This window comes from Sorex araneus, chromosome 7, assembly GCF_027595985.1.
Source record: "Sorex araneus isolate mSorAra2 chromosome 7, mSorAra2.pri, whole genome shotgun sequence".
NCBI lineage: Eukaryota > Metazoa > Chordata > Mammalia > Eulipotyphla > Soricidae > Sorex > Sorex araneus.
Window position 1 is genome coordinate 54,220,422 of NC_073308.1, and position 18,981 is coordinate 54,239,402.

The 18,981-nt window shown below is 44.5% G+C and overlaps 1 protein-coding gene across 2 annotated transcripts in view; it reads right to left on the reverse strand.

Moving 5' to 3' along the window:
• Nucleotides 1-5,239, reverse strand: part of FNIP2 (folliculin interacting protein 2) — a 138,090-nt gene extending 132,851 nt beyond the window's left edge. For both annotated transcript variants that reach the window (XM_055144857.1, XM_055144856.1), the window contains exon 1: nt 5,086-5,239. In XM_055144857.1, the coding sequence (XP_055000832.1) occupies nt 5,086-5,201 (116 nt within the window). In that variant the 5' untranslated portion in view covers nt 5,202-5,239. The remainder of the gene's footprint in view (nt 1-5,085) is intronic.
• Between the last annotated feature and the right edge of the window lie 13,742 nt (nt 5,240-18,981).

Sequence of the window (18,981 nt, forward strand, 5' to 3'; positions counted from 1 at the left end):
TGTGAGATAAAGAAACTGGTTTGGTGTCAGTGATAACGTGGAGCATGTGGCAAGACTGCATCAAACGTTTCTTCCATTTGTCTCCCCACTGTTTCTTTTGTCTTGCTCTATCTTTCCACACTTGGGATCAACCCCAGGACCTCATACACACTAGGCATATGCTCGACCCCCGAGCTACATCTTGGCTCCCCTCCCCACTAGGCTTTTAACAGAGCCCACCATTTTCAATGGAACATTCCTCCTTTGCCTCTGCCAAAGATCTCTAATCACTCCCCACGTTTTAGGACGAGGAGATAGTATGTCCTGAGTACAATGATTCATCCAAAACAGGAGCAGGTAGAGGGGCGGAGCTCACAGGGTTTTGCAAAGTAGTTAAGGAAATCAAAGCTACTATTTGCACATAGGCACGTGTGCTGTGTTATGTAAGTTAAAACTCTGAGTGGAGGAAGACTGTTCTACCCGACTTCCTTGAAAAAGCGAACATTCTAGGAGCTGGCGGTGAGGGGAGGAAACTCGCTGTACGAAGAGGTTTCTTCACTGTTTGAAGGAAGAATTATGTCAGTATGCAAGGCAAGTGTCTTAACCCTTGCACTATCTCTCCAGCCCTTTATCAGAGACATTAAGAAGACAAACAAATAAAAACACTTTAAACCAAACTTTAGACTTCTATCACACAACCAAGTCATGGGCATTATCTGGCTTGTAAGGCCTCCTGGTGGAGCAAGGATGTCAGTCATGGAAAAGAGCAGATGCAGTGGGGCTGGAGCGATAGCACAGCGGGTAGGGCGTTTGCCTTGCAAGCGGCCGACCAGGGTTCGATTCCCAGCATCCCATACGATCCCCTGAGCACCGCCGGGGGTAATTCCCGAGTGCAGAGCCAGGAGTAACCCCTGTGCATCGCCGGGTGTGACCCAAAAAGCAAGCAAAAAAAAAAAAAGAGTAGACGTTGCATATATGAGGCCCTGCCTCCATGCTCTGGCTCCAACAAAACAAAACAAAGCAAATAAAAATTCCGAGCAGAATATGCTGACCTTAAATCCAAGGTAATCAGAACCTAATTCTGCATTTGAGTTAAGCCACCTGATAAATAACCTCTCATTGTTCTAATTTGTTTTTCTTGGGAACAGGTTATTCAAGCACATACACACAAACATATATATGTATATCTGCAATAATTAATTAAAAGTGAAAGCATTCTGAAGACCAGCAAATAGAGAATTCTATTAGCTCTAATTTCAAAAACCACAAAACAATTTTATACCATTACAAATAGCTTACAGAAAGGGGTCGAGGGAGAGAGGGGAAACAAAAGCTTAAAAGCAGCATACGCAGAGTTCCAAACTTCTCGAAAATGTGTACCTTTAATCTCTTTGGTACCTTTGTTCTTTCATAGCAAATCTTTTCTCACAGACATGAAAAGAGCTTTTTGTGGATACACATAACATACTTAACAAAGAATTTTGACTATTATGATCCACTCTCTAAAAAAATTTTTTTCCAGTTTTTGGGGGTTTATGAATCACACCTGATGGTGTATAGTGTTCAGCCCTGGCTCTGTGCTTAGGGACCACTCCTGGTGGCACTTAAGGGTCCATACATGGTGCCGGGGATAGAAGGCAAGCACATTTATCTGGCACTATTAGCCACATTGGTACTCTTTTTAAAACTGAACGTCAGAAAGCATGAAAATCTGAAAAGAACCTGTTACATGCTATGTATACTGGCTGAATTCCCTCTTATCGATTATAGTACGTGAAAACTGGGGAAGAAGAGAATACTAAGAAACCCCAGGAGACAAGGAACTTTAATGATTGATCAGAATAAGATCTAGGACAAAACCTGAGGCGGAAAGGCAAAACGTGAGAGAAGTTTCAAATAACTAGTCTCAGCCCATCATGGAAAAAGAAAAGAGACAATAGACTTCCAACTCAATATATATATATATATATATATATATATATATATATATATATATTGCGGCTGGAGCGATAGCACAGCAGGTGTTTACCTTGCACGCAGCCGACCCGGGTTCTAATCCCAGCATCCCATATGGTCCCCTGAGCACCACCAGGGGTAATTCCTAAGTGAAGAGCCAGGAGTAACCCCTGTGCATCGCCGGGTGTGACCCAAAAACCAATATATATATATATATATATATATATATATATATATATATATATATACACAGAAATAAAAATCTGGATCTTGAAGACTGAGAGATGCTATGGCAGGTATGGCACCTTCCTTGCAGGCAACTGACCCAGTTTCCATCCTCAGTTCCCCTGGTCCCCTGAAGCCACCAAAAGTGATCCCTGAGCACAGAGCCACAAGTAAGCCCTGAGAAGTACCAAAAGACAAACCAAAAAGAGCTGGATCTTATTTTTACTGAGTTCCTCACCCCCACCCCAGATGGCAACAATAAGCTTCAGAACGTCCCCCAGTGCTGAAATCTCAGGGCAATTTGACCTTAAATCTTGAAGCATTCTATATTTAAATGTGTGGAATAATCCAAATTCTTGCTAGGAAGACCCATTTTTACCTTAACTCCTCGAAAGCTATTCAACTGGAGAGCGGGCTTCCAAGAACAGTTGATCCCCCTCAATGAGGTACCCTAACCCCTTCCCTCCAAAAAAATACGTGCCAACTCCTATTGAGTAAAAGGTGAATAAAATGAAGTCCAACGCCATCATATTGCAGGGGAAGAAAGGGTGGTTGTTGTTGTTTTCCCAAAGGCTTTTCAGGAGGGCTACAAAGCCTCGCAGAGTTGGCCAGGGAAAAGAGAACAGGAGAAAGGAAAGACCCGCACATCTGATACGACAGGTGTGTGCTGACTGAGCTGTCCCCATCTGCCTGGGTCATTAATGACATCTGTTATTACTCTCTTCCAGAGTGATCGCTAGCAGGGATGCTCGTGAAGGGCCCTCCTCAGGTGAAGTGTTCAACTGGATAGAGATTCAGTGCTCAACGGGAGACTCAGAGCTCTTCGGCTCCCTGAAGGACAATTACGGTATCTCGAAAATGTGTCAAAAACCCTGATAAGGTCAAGGAAAACAAACAAAGGAAAAATGGGTCTTCGGCATGTGGTTGTGCTCGTCATTTTACACCGTTGGGAAATACTGAAAATGTTCCCACCAAGTAGGAATGAATTTTCCTAATATGGCCAGACCCTAAATATAACCACATTTTTTTTTTCCTGTTGTTCAACATGCACTCAATTAAACTTGTGGGTGAAGGAAATGGTGAGGGGCAAGCGGGCAGACTGAACCGGAAACATGAACAGTGCGAGTCCCCTATCTGCCCTAACATTAAAATGGCTTTCAATGTCCTGGACAAGAGGCGCCAACGTCAAGTCACCTGCAACCCACATGCCTTTTCTCACTGGACTCTGGGCTACCAGCCGGGAGGAGAAGAAATCACATGCTCAGAATCTCAAGTTCTCCACCATTCTGAGAAGGCACCCAGCACCCCTCCTACTCGGAGGTGAAAGGAATACAATCCCCCTCTCAAATCATAAGGATCGGGTGAGTCTAAAGGAAATACGAGAATTTAACTAGGGTACTTTAAAGTCCTCACAACTTACCTTGCAAACACCACCACGCCCCTGTACACAAACACCCCACAAACACAATCTGATGGAAGATAATGTTCACAGGCTAAGTGAGAGGCTGTGTGTGCTTCTTTTAAATAAACAGATTCCAGAAAAGCAAAATCTAGAACATACATTTTTAAGCCACAATTTATTCAAAGTTTCACACATAAGTTTTAAATCGTTTATTAGACTGGGTCTCAACTGGATTCATAATAAAACTGTCTCTGCAAGACATTTTAAAATATTTTAGCCAAAACCACCTCTCTGGGGTAGAGATGGAAACATAAGCTACATTTTTTTAATGGGGGTGGGGGCGCAGTTAAAAGTAAATAAATGAGCTTCTCCAATGAACTGTGCTGAAAGTCAATATATGACATTTTGAAGTTTCTTTCCAAAGTTAGCGCTTGTGAGCAGAATGACATAAGTGACACAATACGACTGCATTCTGTGATCAACCTGCTGGGGTCAAAATAAGCACTCTACCTGGCAGAGCTGGGGGGGGAATGGGGAGTTGGCGAGGAGGGGTCGGGCAAGCTGTCCAATTTTGACGTGGTTTTGTTTCCCGGTCTGTAAAATGGGAACTATAACAACGCCGCCCACGCCCACGCCGGCTTCAGAGAAACAAACGTGAGACTCCTACCCAAACGCATTTCAGAAGATGGCAAAAAAAAAAAAAAAAAAAACAACCTGCTCCTACTCTGCAAAGGGATGGGTTCCCGTCGGATCTGCTTACATACATGCATCCGCTTGGTTAAACTGCACATTTCACCCATCTCAGAAGGCATTTCTTTTGCTGCGCACACACCCCCACCCCCACCCCCACCCCCCAAGCGGCACGCATCATGCGGCGGCAGCGACCTTCCGAGTGATGTGGAAATTACAGCCTTGCGTTCGCCCATGTGAGAGCTGGGGATTGCAGCCCGCCAGCAGGAAGAGGGATGCCTTCCCGGGGCTGTTGCGCCTTCCCAACTTCCCAACACTGGCACGTACACAATAGGTCGGATCTGCCCAGGGGGAGAAAAAGAAAAGAAAAAAAAGAAAGAAAGAAAGAAAGAAATGACAGCTCCCAGCTCGGCGGCGCCCGCAGGGGCGCCCAGGAGGCTCCGCGGGGAAAGGGGTGCAGAGAACCCCCCGAAATCGACTGCGAGCGGCCGGGCCAGCCGGCGGCGCCGGGGAACTCTTTGAACGGAGGAACGAATCCAGACTTGCAGGGGAGGAGGGGGACAGCGAGAGGGAGAGAGAGAGAGGGAGAGGAAGGGGCTCCCCCACCCCCACCCCGTCACCGGGGCTGCGGGGGGCACACTCGCACCGGGCACTCCCCGAGGACGAGGCTGGGGGCACCCGGGTGCCCGCGATGCGCTGCCACGTCCGGGAAGCGCAGGGGAGCGGGGAGGACGGGTGGGAGGGTTGGGGGGGGGAAGGGGTGGTCCCGCCGCCCCGCCCCGCGGCCCCCCGCGCACGCCCCGCGCCAGGCTCGCCCCCCGGCGCCCCCTCACCTAAAGGCGGGTCCTTCCCTGGGCGCCCGGCTCTGGGCAGCGGCCGCCGCCGCGCCGCCGCCGCCGCCGCCGCTGCCCTTTTTGTTGAAGAGCCTCTGGAGCAGGGTCGGGGCCATGATGCTGCGGCGGCCGCGGCCGGGCGCGGGGCGGGCGGCGGCTCAGCGCGCGGGCGGCGGCGGCGGCGGCGGGGCCATCGCGGCCGGCGGGGTCCGGGGAGCGCTCGGGGCACGGAGCGGGGCCGCCGCCGCCGCCGCCGCCGGGCGCGCGCTGACAGTTAGCCCCCGCGGGAGCGGCGGGAGCGGCGGGAGCGGCGCGGCCGGCCCGGCGGCGGCCATTGGCCCAGCGGCCGCCCGCCCCGAGCCCACGTAACCCGGCGGGAGGCGCGGCCCGAGCGGGGGCCCCGCGCGGCGGGGCCGGGCGCGGCGCTTAAAGGGCCCCGCGGGCGGCGCGCTCGGCGCCCCGGTTCCCACCGCCACCCACGCCTCCGAACCCCCGGTCGGGGTCGTGCCTTCGGGCCCGCGGCGGCCGCACCGATCTTTTGTTCTCGGGAGACAAAAGCCCCGGCAGCCGGGGGCTGCGCCCGGTGCAGGTGCACCGACCCGCGGGCAGGAGAGCGTGCGTGCAGGGGCACGAGCCCGCCAGGGGGGCTGCTGCGCGGGGCTCCCGCCACCCGCCGCTTCCCGTTTCTCCGGAACCCTACGGGATTTTGTTGGGGGTTTTGTTGGGGTTTTTTTTTTCTGAAATATCACGTGCATGGTGGAATTGGATCGTGTACGCCGGCGCTTCGGGCCCTCAGATCATACTCAGGTGCCCAGTTTTATCTGAAAGATCAAAGCACATGGGATCCACTACGTAGACTTCAAGTTTAGGCTACTTTATAACCAGGAGTTATGTGGCCATATTTTTGGCGACCACAACTCATCATACGTTAACAATGACTACATATATATATATATATATAAATGCACACACCCTCATATGTATATAAACACATATACACACATATGTGTGTATATATGTACATATATATATATTTATACATATTTGGTTTGGGGAAGAGAAAAATTAGTTGCCCTATTTGGGTTCACTTTACTGTTGAGTCCAATATTCATTCCTGTTCAGGACTTGAGTCTCTGATGCAGAAGTCTTCAAAGAACCTTTGAAAGACCTTTCCAAAGTCAAAGCTTCTTAATGTCTTTTTTTTTTTACCATGCTAGCCATCCAGTTTTTCTGATGCTGTGTAATAAGAGTTCATCAGCACAATGACTCTCCTTTAATGAGCAGCGACTTACCTGGTTTATCTTAGGTTCATTTCAAGAAAGACCCTGGGAGCCTCGAAAAGCAAATGTATTTCCACAAACATGAATATTTTAAAAGGGTCTCTGGGTGCAAGGGATATAGCTCAGCGGCAGAGCAATTGCTTGCCTTGAAAAGTGAGCCCTGAGACTTTAAGACCGAGTCCCAATTTTAATTTGCGTTATCAATTTCATTGTGTGGATGTCTGGCCTATGAAACTGGGCACGATGATGAAATTTCACAAAGCTAAGGGAAAGGCAGCAGCAACTGCAACTCTACATTTTTCCTTCTCTTTTTTACTGTTGACACAGAGGATAAAGTATGCATGGTATCATCCTTCTGCAAAAGGGGATCCTGCCCAGAGCCCTGATTTGCAACTTGATTCTCTCCCTCTGTGATTTACTGGAAACATGGACCACATCGGTGGCCAGTATGGGTCAGTATCCTAGACAGCAGGTATGACTGGTCTTCCTGATGGAACTTTTTTTTTCTTTTTGGGTCACACCCAGCAATGCACAGGGGTTACTCCTGGCTCTGCACTCAGGAATTACCCTTGGCAGTGCTCAAGGGACCATAGGGGGATGCTGGGATTCGAACCCGAGTTGGCCGTGTGCAAGGCAAACGCCCCACCTGCTGTGCTATTGCTCCAGCCTCCCCGATGGAACTTTAAGACCAAGTCCCAAACCACAATATAACACAGAAACACTCTGCCTGTTTCTCACCCCTGCTCAGAAAAACATCCTTTATTCCTTAATCTAAAAACTATATGCTCTCCACGTATCTGGCTTTCATAATGGCACATTGAAGAGGATGTTGGGATGCTGTCCATTGTCCCTCAGCTCTAAAGAACTTCCAAGTCTGCAGGGTTATCCCAAAAAGGCAGCAAAGAATCAGAGCCATAGCTGTTCTCTCTTGAACACGTGTTCTCTCTTTCTCCTCTCACGCTACTTTAAATTTCTTTTGATAGAAAGGAAAGAAAGAAAGAAAGAAAGAAAGAAAGAAAGAAAGAAAGAAAGAAAGAAAGAAAGAAAGAAAGAAAGAAAGAAAGAAAGAAAGAAAGAAAGAAAGAGAAAAAGAGAGAGAAAGGGGAGAGAGAAAGGGGAGAGAGAGAGAGAGAGAGAGAGAGAGAGAGAGAGAGAGAGAGAGAGAGAGAGCCCAGACTAACTTGTGGGGGAGCGAGTTCAAGGCCTGGAGAGAACTGCACATACCCTTGCTTAGCATGTGGAAGTCCCAGGTTTGCATCCCCCAAACCATGTGGTCTGCCAAGAGCCAGTAGGGCTGGCCCATTAATCCAAACCCTGACCAACAAAAATTTGTACCTGACCAGGCAACTACAAAAGGAGATTGAACAGTTAAAATGACTAAGGTCAAGATTTCTATGAAGACAGGAAAAAAGGAACCGAAAGGGTTCCCCTCCCTCCTTTTTCTCTCTTTGCTTCCTCTGTCCAATACATCCCTCCTCATCCTGGTCTGCTCACTCCTTCTATTTTGGATGTTAAAAGTATCCCAAAACCTTAACTTCAGTTCTGGAAGATTCCTCTAAACAGCTCTCCCAACCCAGTCATAGTGCTTTTCTTTCCAGATGCTCGAAAGAAAGAAAGAAAGAAAGAAAGAAAGAAAGAAAGAAAGAAAGAAAGAAAGAAAGAAAGAAAGAAAGAAAGAAAGAAAGAAAGAAAGAAAGAAAGAAAGAGAAGAGAGAAAGAGTGAAAGAAAGAGAAAGAGAGGAAGAAAGAGAGGAAGGAAGGGAGGAAGGAAGGAAGGAAGGAAGGAAGGAAGGAAGGAAGGAAGGAAGGAAGGAAGGAAGGAAGGAAGGAAGGAAGGAAGGAAGGAAGGAAGGAAGGAAGGAAGGAAGGAAGGAAAAGAAAGAAGGAAGCAAACACTTGAGAGCTGGAGATAGCCCAGAAGTTTAAAGCACTGGCTTTGTGATGCAGCTAAACACAGTTTGATCCTTGGCAACACATGAGCGCCACCGTACCTCACCCAAAGCACTGCCAGAGTCAGGAATAGTCCCTAAGTTATTGACAAATTCAGTGTGTGGTGGGGGAGGAATTAAAGAAAAAAATTTTTTCACCTGTTATCCATTGGTCACTGCCTCATCCCTGGGGTTGTCATTGTCCCAGGCCCCAGCACTGGTCTCTAAGTGTCATCCAATCTTCTCATTCACCTCATTACACTAATTGTGTCTTAGAAAATGTGCCCGGGGCTAGAGAGATAGTATACGAGATAAACTACTTGCTTTCCATGCCGTTGACCCCAATTCAGTCCCCAGCACCAAAGGCCACTTTTGCATCCCCTCCTCCAACACCTAGTATCTCAAAAATGGGGGAAAAAAACTATGCCAGCTTGCTATGCCTATATGTATCTGAAGAGAGAATAAGATGGCATCATCAATGCTTGGAGAAGCAGAATAATGCTAGTCCTTCATCTTTACCCCATGAATTTTCTTCAGTTCAAATTCATACATATATTCACTTTAGCATCTGTTGAAATTATAGCAAGCATTTTTATGTAAAACAAAAAAAGACCAAAACATATCACTGATTTTCTTAAAATGGCTCAGGATTTTGTAAAATATTTCATGTCATAAAATATTGAAAACTCCTGGTTTGAATGGTTCACAGGATAAGAACACCATTTACTTTTATCTCTAAAATGTGTTGTTGGATTATCAATTCTTGAGTTTGGAAAAATTGACCTAGGAGATCGTCATCTAAAGACTCATTTTCAGTCTGTCTTTTTGCATCTATCTTTAGGTTTTCCTGATCTAAACTGTTTCATCTACCAATTTTCATTGCCATTTTGGAAGGAAAGGAGAGTTCTGAGTTCTCATCAATTATTAGCTAAAACTTTAGTTAAAAAACAACAGGGGGCTGGAGCAATAGTACAGCTTGTAGGGTGTTTGCCTTGCACATGGCCAACTCGGGTTCGATCCCCAGCATCCCATATGGTCCCCCGAGCACTGCCAGGGGTAATTCCTGAGTGCAAAGCCAGGAGGAACCCCTGTGCATTGCCGGTGTGAACCAAAAAGAAAAAAAAATTAATTAAAAAATAAACTCTCAATTTTCTTTTTTTTTTCTTTTTTTTTTTCTTTTGCTTTTTGAGTCACACCTGGCGATGCACAGGGGTTACTCCTGGCTCTGCACTCAGGAATTACCCCTGGCCGTGCTCAGGGGACCATATGGGATGCTGGGATTTGAACCCGGGTCGGCCGCGTGCAAGGCAAATGCCCTACCCGCTGTGCTATCTCTCCAGCCCCATAAACTCTCAATTTTCAATAGGCAATTTTCTATCATGCACAGCATAGTAAGAATATAGGATGATGTAATAGTGAAAATTTAGATTACTGTCGACTCAATCTAGGAGCCTCTCATTTTCTCTGTTTTCCTATTTTTTGTCTTCTCAAGTAGAGTTGGCATTAGTTTTTGAGGAGTGTTGAAATAATTCCTAGGGTGCTGATACAGCAAAATGTTTAAAGTCAGAGAAGATTAAATTAGTAATGCCCACAAATCGTTATAGGGTTCAGTGGACTTACATGTAATTGCAAGACAAAACAAGCTCTATCTGTGTTTTTAAGAGTTTATTTATTTTTGTGTTCTTCGAAAAGAAAAGGAGCTTAAGAAAATAAAAATTAAGAAGTGAGGGGAAGGATGAAGGAAAACAAGAGGCAAACTAGGGGTGACATAGAATGGTATTGGGGGGTTTGGGACACTGGTGGTGATAAAGGTACAGTGACTTTCTACATCAAAGCCATAAACATTAAGACTGTTGTGACCTAAATTGTAAGTTTTTTTTTTTAATTGAAGAGATAATACAGTATATGAGGCACTTGCCTTGCAGGCAGCCACATTGCCAGTGACCCTGGTTTAAATCCCCAGTACCACATGTGGTCTCCTGAGCACTGCCAGGGATCACACCCTGAGCACAGACTCAGGAAGAGCTTCTGTGTATCACCAGGTGTGGCCCTAACCCACTTCCTCTAAGTGAAAAAAAAAAGGTTATTTGGGAGAGAGGGGGGAGCATTGCATAACACCCAGCAATGCTCAGGGGTTACTCCTGGCTCTGCACTCAGAAACTACTCCTAGCAGTGCTCAGGTCACCATAGGGAATGCGAAGAGTCGAACCCAGGTAGACCACATGCAGAGCTGTACTGCTGTACTATCACACCCACCTGCAAATTTTTTTTCTTTTTGGGTCACACCCAGCGATGCACAGGGGTTACTCCTGGCTCTGCACTCAGGAATTACTCCTGGCGGTGCTCAGGGACCATATGGGATGCTGGGAATAGAACCCGGGTCAGCTGCGTGCAAGGCAAACGCCCCACCCACTGTGCTACCGCTCCAGCTCCGCCTGTAAATATTTTTAATGTCACAAAATACTGATCTGTATAAATATTTTGAAGTGGGGGATGGGGGAAAACTCGTTCAAAAATTAGATCCAATGGACAGGTGTTTATCTACTATAACTCAATTCACTAGTATTTGCAGCAGAACTCTTTTTCACTGGATAGTTCATCATAGCAACTGATAATTTCCAGTGTCATTACCAACTACTCCCTTGTTCTCTTCTGGATTATCTTCTTCAATTAGATTTTATTTTCATAAAGTTGTTCACAGTAATTTGTTACATTCAAATTTCCAATCCCATCACCATTATACCTTCCCACCACCATTATTTTGAATTTTTCCCAACCACCACCCAAGTCTGCCACAATAGCAGATGCTAAATAATTTTTTAATTTAATTTTATTGAATCACTGTGAGATAGTTACAAGCTTTCATGTTCCGATTACACTCACACAATGATCAAACACCCATCCCTCCACCAGTGCACATTCCCCACCACCAATATCCCCGGTATACCCCCCCTTTCCCACCCTCCCCCTGCCTCCATGGCTAAATAATTTATTTTGTTTTGCTTATTATAAATAATTCGCTAAAAATGATCCCCAAAAAAGTTTCCTTAGAGGAAAATGTGTGAAGATTGTTGTATCCCGCCCTGGAGCCATTAAGCCCTTGGATAATAAGAGATTACTAACGTGTTGTTACAGGTTGCGCCTTGTGTGCTAATTATTTTCAACGAGATTGGTTGCCTTCTACTTCACATTCTTCTGGGTTTTGTTTTGCTTTGTTTCTTGAGTCACATCCAGAGTCGCTCACGGTTTACTCCTGGTTCTGTGCTTAGGGATCACACCTGGTGGGGCTCAGGGAAACTTCTGTGGAACCAGAGAGCAAAACCAGCTTGACTGCAGGCAAAAACCTTAACCCCTGTGCTAGTTCTCTGACCCCTGGAATCAAAATTCTTAACATGACCTACAAAGTTCTACACAATCAAGTCTCTTTTCTCTCCCAAATCATCTCCAATGATCCTCCCACTCACTTGCTGTGTTGTGGTCATATTCACTTGCTATGTTCTGGTTTTCATTTCTTGGGTCAGGTCAGGAATATTCAACTCCGACCCAATCAATTCTGATTAAGTTCTAACTATCTTTCGGTTCTCAGTTCAATGTCATTCTCCCACTGCCTGATAAAAGTGAAAGACCTTTTCTGTCTTCATTCCTTTTGTGTTTTTAGATTTGTTGTTTTTATTGAGGGGATGCCAGCATTGAACCCTGGGCCTTATATATACAAGGAAATACATACACATATATTTTTCTGAGCTACATTCTTGGCCCTTATCTTCTTTTGGGGGGATCAGGGATCAGATTCAGGTCCTCATATAGGCAAAACACACCCTGTCACTAAGATGCATCTGAGGCTTCAATCTCCATGGCGACAGTGGGAATGAGAATGTAGCATCTCCTAAGCAGTGCTTAGGAGGCCTGGGGCAGAGTGTGGTGGGAGGATCATATGGGATGCCGGGGATAAAATCTGGGTTACCTCCTGTGCTATCTCTCCATCCCCTTCTTTGTGTGTGTGGGTGGGGAAGGGGGGCGACGGGGGAGGCGGGGAAGTGGGGGCAAGTGGAGAAACGAGGACATACCCAGTGGTGCTCAGGAATGACCCCTGGTGGTGCACAGGGAACATATATGGCATTGAGGAGCCATTTGGCTGCACCTAAGGAAAGCACCTTACTTTCTATATTATCTCTCTGACTCCTGGCCTCTCCTTTTTTTTTATTTAACTATGCCCATCTCCCTTTTATGGTCCTTAAGGCATTTGTCATAATTGTTAATAAACAAAAATAAAATTAACTGTGTAACTTAGCATGATAGATGTGCTATGATGCTTTGACTTGTTGACTAATACTCCTGGTGCCCTGTTAAATGCATTGACTGAGAGAATGAATGCATGGGTCAATAAATGAATGAGCCACATCATTCCCACATCATTGATGTAATCTCTCCAAAAGAATTCTCCAAAGTAATAATAAGCAAGTGAAGAGTTCTGAAACTTTCCTACTTGTTTTCTCTGGAAGAGAAGAGGTCACTGTTGGCCAGTGATGAGACCCCATTAGGAATCTGGTTGGTCACAGAGCTCAGACTTTCCTTTCCAACTGCCTGGCTTAGCCTTGAAGCTCTTTTTCTTGGGCATCACCAAACTGGTTCTGCTAAGTCTCCTGTCCTTGGTTTGAATTTCCTCTTTCTGAATCACATGATGTTAATAGTACAGTCTGCATTTTCTCTTCCACCCCCATCCCCAGAGTCTCCTTCCTGAAATGAATTCTCCTGTGTCAGTTGAGATGCCTTTGGCTGCGTGTGATAGAAACTCCAAACCCAACTGACAATAGAGAAATGTTTCCCTTATGAAAACAAAAGATGCAAAAGAGAAACAGAATCCAAGCATGACAAGTCAGAACTCTAATTCTGCCTGTCTAGGTTTCTCCTGGATCTGCTCTCCAGCAAAATTTGATTTCCTGTATGGACTGAATTTATCTTTGTGTTGCTGGCAAGACAGTTACCACAATTCCTGGAACTAAGTGCAAATGTAACAGTGTCCGGAGAAGTTAGTAAAGGTCCCTTTCCAAGTATTATATTTCTTCTGTAGAAGCTCTGTAGTTTTTCATCACTGGCAAGTGAATAACTGGTATCCCACTTGCAGGCTTGGCTAATGAATCACATGGGGAAGGGATATTGACCAAAATAAAGTTGAACGGAAGTTAGTAGGGAAGTGGGAGAAATGATAGTTGAGTAAAGGAGCACGTGCGTTCACTTATGACTCTTCACTGCAGACAGCCATGTTTTTCTGAGTGGCTTTTCAAGAACCCACAAGATCCTATGACTATGGATTCTTCCTCGGACTAATGTGGTCAAGGACGGCAAAGTTTTGCATCACCAACTCCAAACAAGGATTCTCAGAGATAATTGGCAGACATTTTTGAACAAATTTAATGTAAAAATGTTTATGGGATACTATTTCTTTTCGCCTCGACAAAGTTATCCACAAGATAGTACCTTATTTTATGCTTTTAAAAAGTAATGTCAGGACATCAAAAAGACAGTACTGGGGGGTTGACTCGAGCTTCATTGCCAGTACCACACAAACCCCCCTGAGTCTCGACAAGAGTAAAGCCCTTAGTACTGCTGGGTGCCCCCCAATAACCTTGGATAATTTCAGATCATCATTCAGGAAATATTTGCCTATTCATTAAGAGTGTGAAGTTTGCAATTTTAGAATCACTGTCACTGTCATTCCGTTGCTTATCGATTTGTTCAAGCAGGCACCAGTAAGGTCTCCACTGTGAGACTTGCTGTTACTGTTTTTGGTATAACGAACACACCATGGGGAGCTTGCCAGACTCTGCCGTGCGGGCAGGATATTCTCAGTAGCTTGCCAGGATCTCCAAGAGGGGCGGAGGAATCGAACCAGGGTCGGCCACATGCAAGGCGAACGTCCTACCTGCTGCGCTATCGCTCCAGCCCAACTTTAGAATCAATAAAATAAAATTAAATGATCTCTCTAGACATAGCTTTCATTTTTAAGAATTAATGCAGGAAAAGATAATATCTAAAATCTACAAAAACTAGCCCTAACCTTGCCTTATGAATATGATACGCCTGACTCTAGAAAGAACATAATCTTACCAATTAACCCAAACTTAACAAAACTTCACTTCACTTTTTATCTTGGAATATAACAATACTTTCCACCTAAACCCTATAAGTTCCTAACCCTCACCCTAGCCCCCATTCTAACACTAACCCTAACCCATAGTAGGACTGATCTCTATTGTTGCCAAAAATGTAGCAAATTTCCAAAATTCAATGATCTCTCTACAGTTTTCTTTCATTTCTTTTTTTGTTTTTTTTTTTTTGGGGGGGGGTCACACCTGGCGATGCACAGGGGTTACTCCTGGCTCTGCACTCAGGAATTACTCCTGGCGGTGCTCAGGGGACCATATGGGATGCTGGGATTTGAACCCGCATCGGCTGCGTGCAAGGCAAACGTCCTACACGCTATGCTATCACTCCAGCCCCAGTTTTCTTTCATTTCTAAGAATTAACACTGAAAAAGAGAGTACCTAAAATCTACAGAAACCTAGCCAAACCTTGGCCCCTAGGCAACGTTGGTTTCAATAAAAACTTGTTTAATTAACATAAGTATTTTCAACTCTATGGACTTTATTATACCAATATAGATGGGCTGTTGGGAGAAACACAAAAACTCTGTCTCACATACTCAGTCACAATCAAACAGGAATGATCTACAGTGCATAAGGTTTTGGAAATTTAGAAAAGTACAAAAATGACTATAACAAAATATCTATCCTGCAACTGAGATAAAAATAGCTACAGTTGATGTGTTTGTGACCTTTTTGCCTTTTTATCTTTCTATCTTGTTCCCTTTTTTGCGTGACAGGGATTTTTACTTTACGACTCTGACTCTTCCACATTCACGAGGTCATAGTTTGTTGTTCCTAAATTATTTATTCGACATAGACTTATTTTGTTTACATATTTGTTTCTTTGCGTGGAATGGAAGATTGGAACTAGGGTCTCATAATTGTAACTCATGTACTCTGCTACTGGTCTAAATCTTCAACCCCTCATGTTTTTAATCTGTAGTCTGTAGTTTAATCTGGTATTCCAGTACCAATTCTATTCAAGCCAGCTTTCTGAGTGTTGGCTGTGCAATAATTACTTTGAAATTCCACTTAAAACTGTAATTTTTTTCCTACAAGTAGTATCCCCTCCCCCTTACTTCTTCCATGCCTACTAAAACGTACTGCAAAGAAGTTAGAAGGCAACGGTGAGATAGCTCAGAGCACTAGAGAGAATCCTTTACAAGCAGAAGCCCTGGGTTTGATCCCCAGCATCATGTGGTCATGGATCCCCAAGCTCTAAGTCAGGAATAGCCTGTTGGTTAAGAGGGTTTGGGAAGGAAGAAAGAGGAAGGGAGGAAGGGAGGGAGGGAAGATGGAGAAAAAGAGAGAGGGGGGAAGGAGGGAGGGGGAAGGGAGGAGGGAAGAGAAAGCATTAACTTATAAATACAAATACAAAGGGAAAATGAAGCAGAATTATATATTTCAGCGAAAGTCAGAGGAAAGTCAATGAAAGAGTAGCAAGGAATCACTCAAAGCTATTTATGAAGACTAGAGTCAGCGCAATTCAGGGATTTTTCAAAACCTCAGCATTGGGGCTAGTTATCTCTACATATTAGGGTCCAGCCTCAGGTCCCCTTCTAGACTCACCCTGCACAGCCCCCAAATTGCCCGTTAGTGTACAAAAAGAGGAGTAGTGAACCAAACGCTTTGTACCTGGAAGACAAAATATTTTGACAAAGAAAACTTTTTATAGACAGGAGCCAGGCAAATAGTACAGAGGTTAAAGTGCTTGTCTTGCACATGCCAACCTAGGGCCAGTTGTATACTACGTCCCCCTAAGCTTTGCCAGGAGTGAGCCCTGAGCACACAGTCAAGAGTAAATACTGAGCACTGCCAGTTTAAACACCAAAACTGAAAAACAAGTCAAAATAGTGCAAACAAAGCAAAATTTCTACAGATATTTTCAGGTAGAAGAGCTGAGTGAGAAGTTAGGTCACTGGAGAATGTCTACTGTTGAACTTCAAAACCAGTGAAATTCTAATTAAATGTTGAGGCTCGTGATAAATATAAATGACAACCCCCATAATTAAATATTTAATAAAGATTTTAAGCATAGTAAACACACACACACACACACACACACACACACACACATACACACACCAAGAAGTGGAAAATTCAGAAGAAAACAATTCTTCTAAGTAGAAAAGAACTTCAAAATAATTATAACTGGTGAACAGTATCAGAAACACAAAAATATATCATTAAAAATCAGAAGAAACCAAAAAATACAACAGAAAATATGTGGTGTTGTAACTAAACATATGATCGTATAAGATATTTAATAAAAATCACTAGAGGACAATGTTAGGGAAGAAAAAAAAAGGAGATACAGGCAAGATTACAGAGGAGAATCTATTCTGTGACTTCCGGAAAGCAGTTTCAGAGAGAGATAGCAGGAAAAAACCCAAAGAGGAACAAATCAACAAAATACTAATAGAAAAAATATTTCCCACACAAAAGGTCTATGAATTCTATATTGATAGAGTTGACCCAAAATACTTAATGTCGGGGCTGGAGCATAGCACAGTGGGCAGGGCGTTTGCCTTGCACGTGGCCAACCTGGGTTCGATTCCCAGTATCCCTGAGCACCATCAGGGGTAATTCCTCAGTGCAAAGCCAGGAGTAACCCCTGTGCATTGCCGGGTGTGACCCAAAAAGAAAAAAAAACAAACCTAATGTCTTGTCTTTGGTTCACTTTTTATTTAGGAACCATGACTTACAACACAATTAATAGTAGTGATTTTTGGTTGTTGGTTGTGTTTTGGTTTGTTTTTTGTTTAGGGGGGGGGACACCTGGCTGTGCTCAGTGCTTTCTCCTGGCTCTGCCCACAGCAATCACTCCTGGTAGAGCTTAGAGGACCATGTGGGGTGCCAGGGATCAAACCCATGTCAGCCGTGTGCAAGGGAAACACCCTACCTGCTGCACTATCATCCCAGCCACAACAGCAATACTTGAGGCATACAAAGTTCATACACTACATCCAAGAGCACTGTGTCAGCAGTACTCTATCTTTAGGCCCCTTTCCGCATTCCTACCCATCCCAACGCCATCTTCTTAGCAAACTCAGACCAGTGAAGCCTTTTATGGGAAACAATATGGGCATTCCTCAATAAGTTAGAAATTGAGCTTCCATATGACCCAGCAATGTCACTTCTTGGAACATAAGCTGGGGACCCAAAAACACACAGCAGAAATGCTCTCTGCACCTCTATGTTCGTTGCAGCACTGTTCACAATCGACAGAATCTGGAACCAATCCAAGTGCTCAAGACCAGATGACTGGATAAAGAAACTACGGCACATCTACACAATGGAGAACTATGCAGCTGTTAGGGAAAATGAAGTTATGAAATTTGCTTATAGGTGGATGGATATGGACAGTATGATGCTGAGTGAAATAAGTCAGAAAAAGAGGGATAGACAGGATGATTGGACTCATTGTGGGATATAAAAATATGTGTATATATATAAATATTGGACTCATTTGTGGGATATATAAAAAAAATACCCATGGACAATAGAAAAAAGGGCCAGGAGGATTAGTCCATGCTTGGAAGCCTACCTCAAATCCTTGGGGGAGAAGGCAGTTGGGATAGAGAAGAGGCCACTGTGATAAAGATAGTTGGAAATGATCACTCTGGGTAAGAACTGTGCTGAAGACAGGTAAAAGAACAAACATGATAACCTCTCAGTACCTGTATTGCAAACCATAATGCCCCAAAGGGAAGAGAAAGAGACAAAGAAAAAGAGAGAGAGACAGACAGACAGACAGAGACAGAGACAGAGACAAGGACAGAGACAGGGACAGAGACAGAAAGAGAAAGAAGCAGAGTTCCTGCCATAGAGACAGGTTGGGGAGAGGGTGGCAGGAGGGAAACTGGGGACATTGGTGGTGGGAAATGTACACTGGCGAAAGGATGGATGTTGGAACACTGTATGACTGAAACCTGACCATGATCAGCTCTGAAACTCTATATCACGGTGATTCAATTGAAAAACATATTTCAGTGACAGTAGCTAGAAAAATTGAAGCTGTTAACCTGCAGAGCTGGGACTGTGTGAGGGTAAGAAAGTTGGTTGCAATGTATCCACTACAAACCTAGTGGCTTTAAAAAGTTGATGGGGGGGGGGGGGTCAGAGAGACAGTCCAGAGGTAAGGTGCTCACCTTGCAAGCAGCTGATCTGGGTTTGATCCCTAGCATTCCATATGGTCCCGTAAGCACCACTAGGAATGATCCTTGAGTGCAGAGTCAAGAGTAATCTTTGGGCACACCAGGTGTGGCCCCAAAACAAAACAGAACAAAAAAATTAATATGAATTCATTCGTACCTATCAGTGGTGTTAACCAAGCCCATAATTAAATTTTATTCACTTAAATAAATATTGAGATGTACTCACTCAACTGTACGTTTAAGGACATAGCAGTGCCACTTAAATAGTGCAAGTAATTTCCAACTAGAAAATTTAACAAGGGAACTTCGACAATCCTATGCTTATATTCAACATTTTAATAATTTTTGGTCCAATATAGCACTTTTCAAATGTATTCAACTTTTC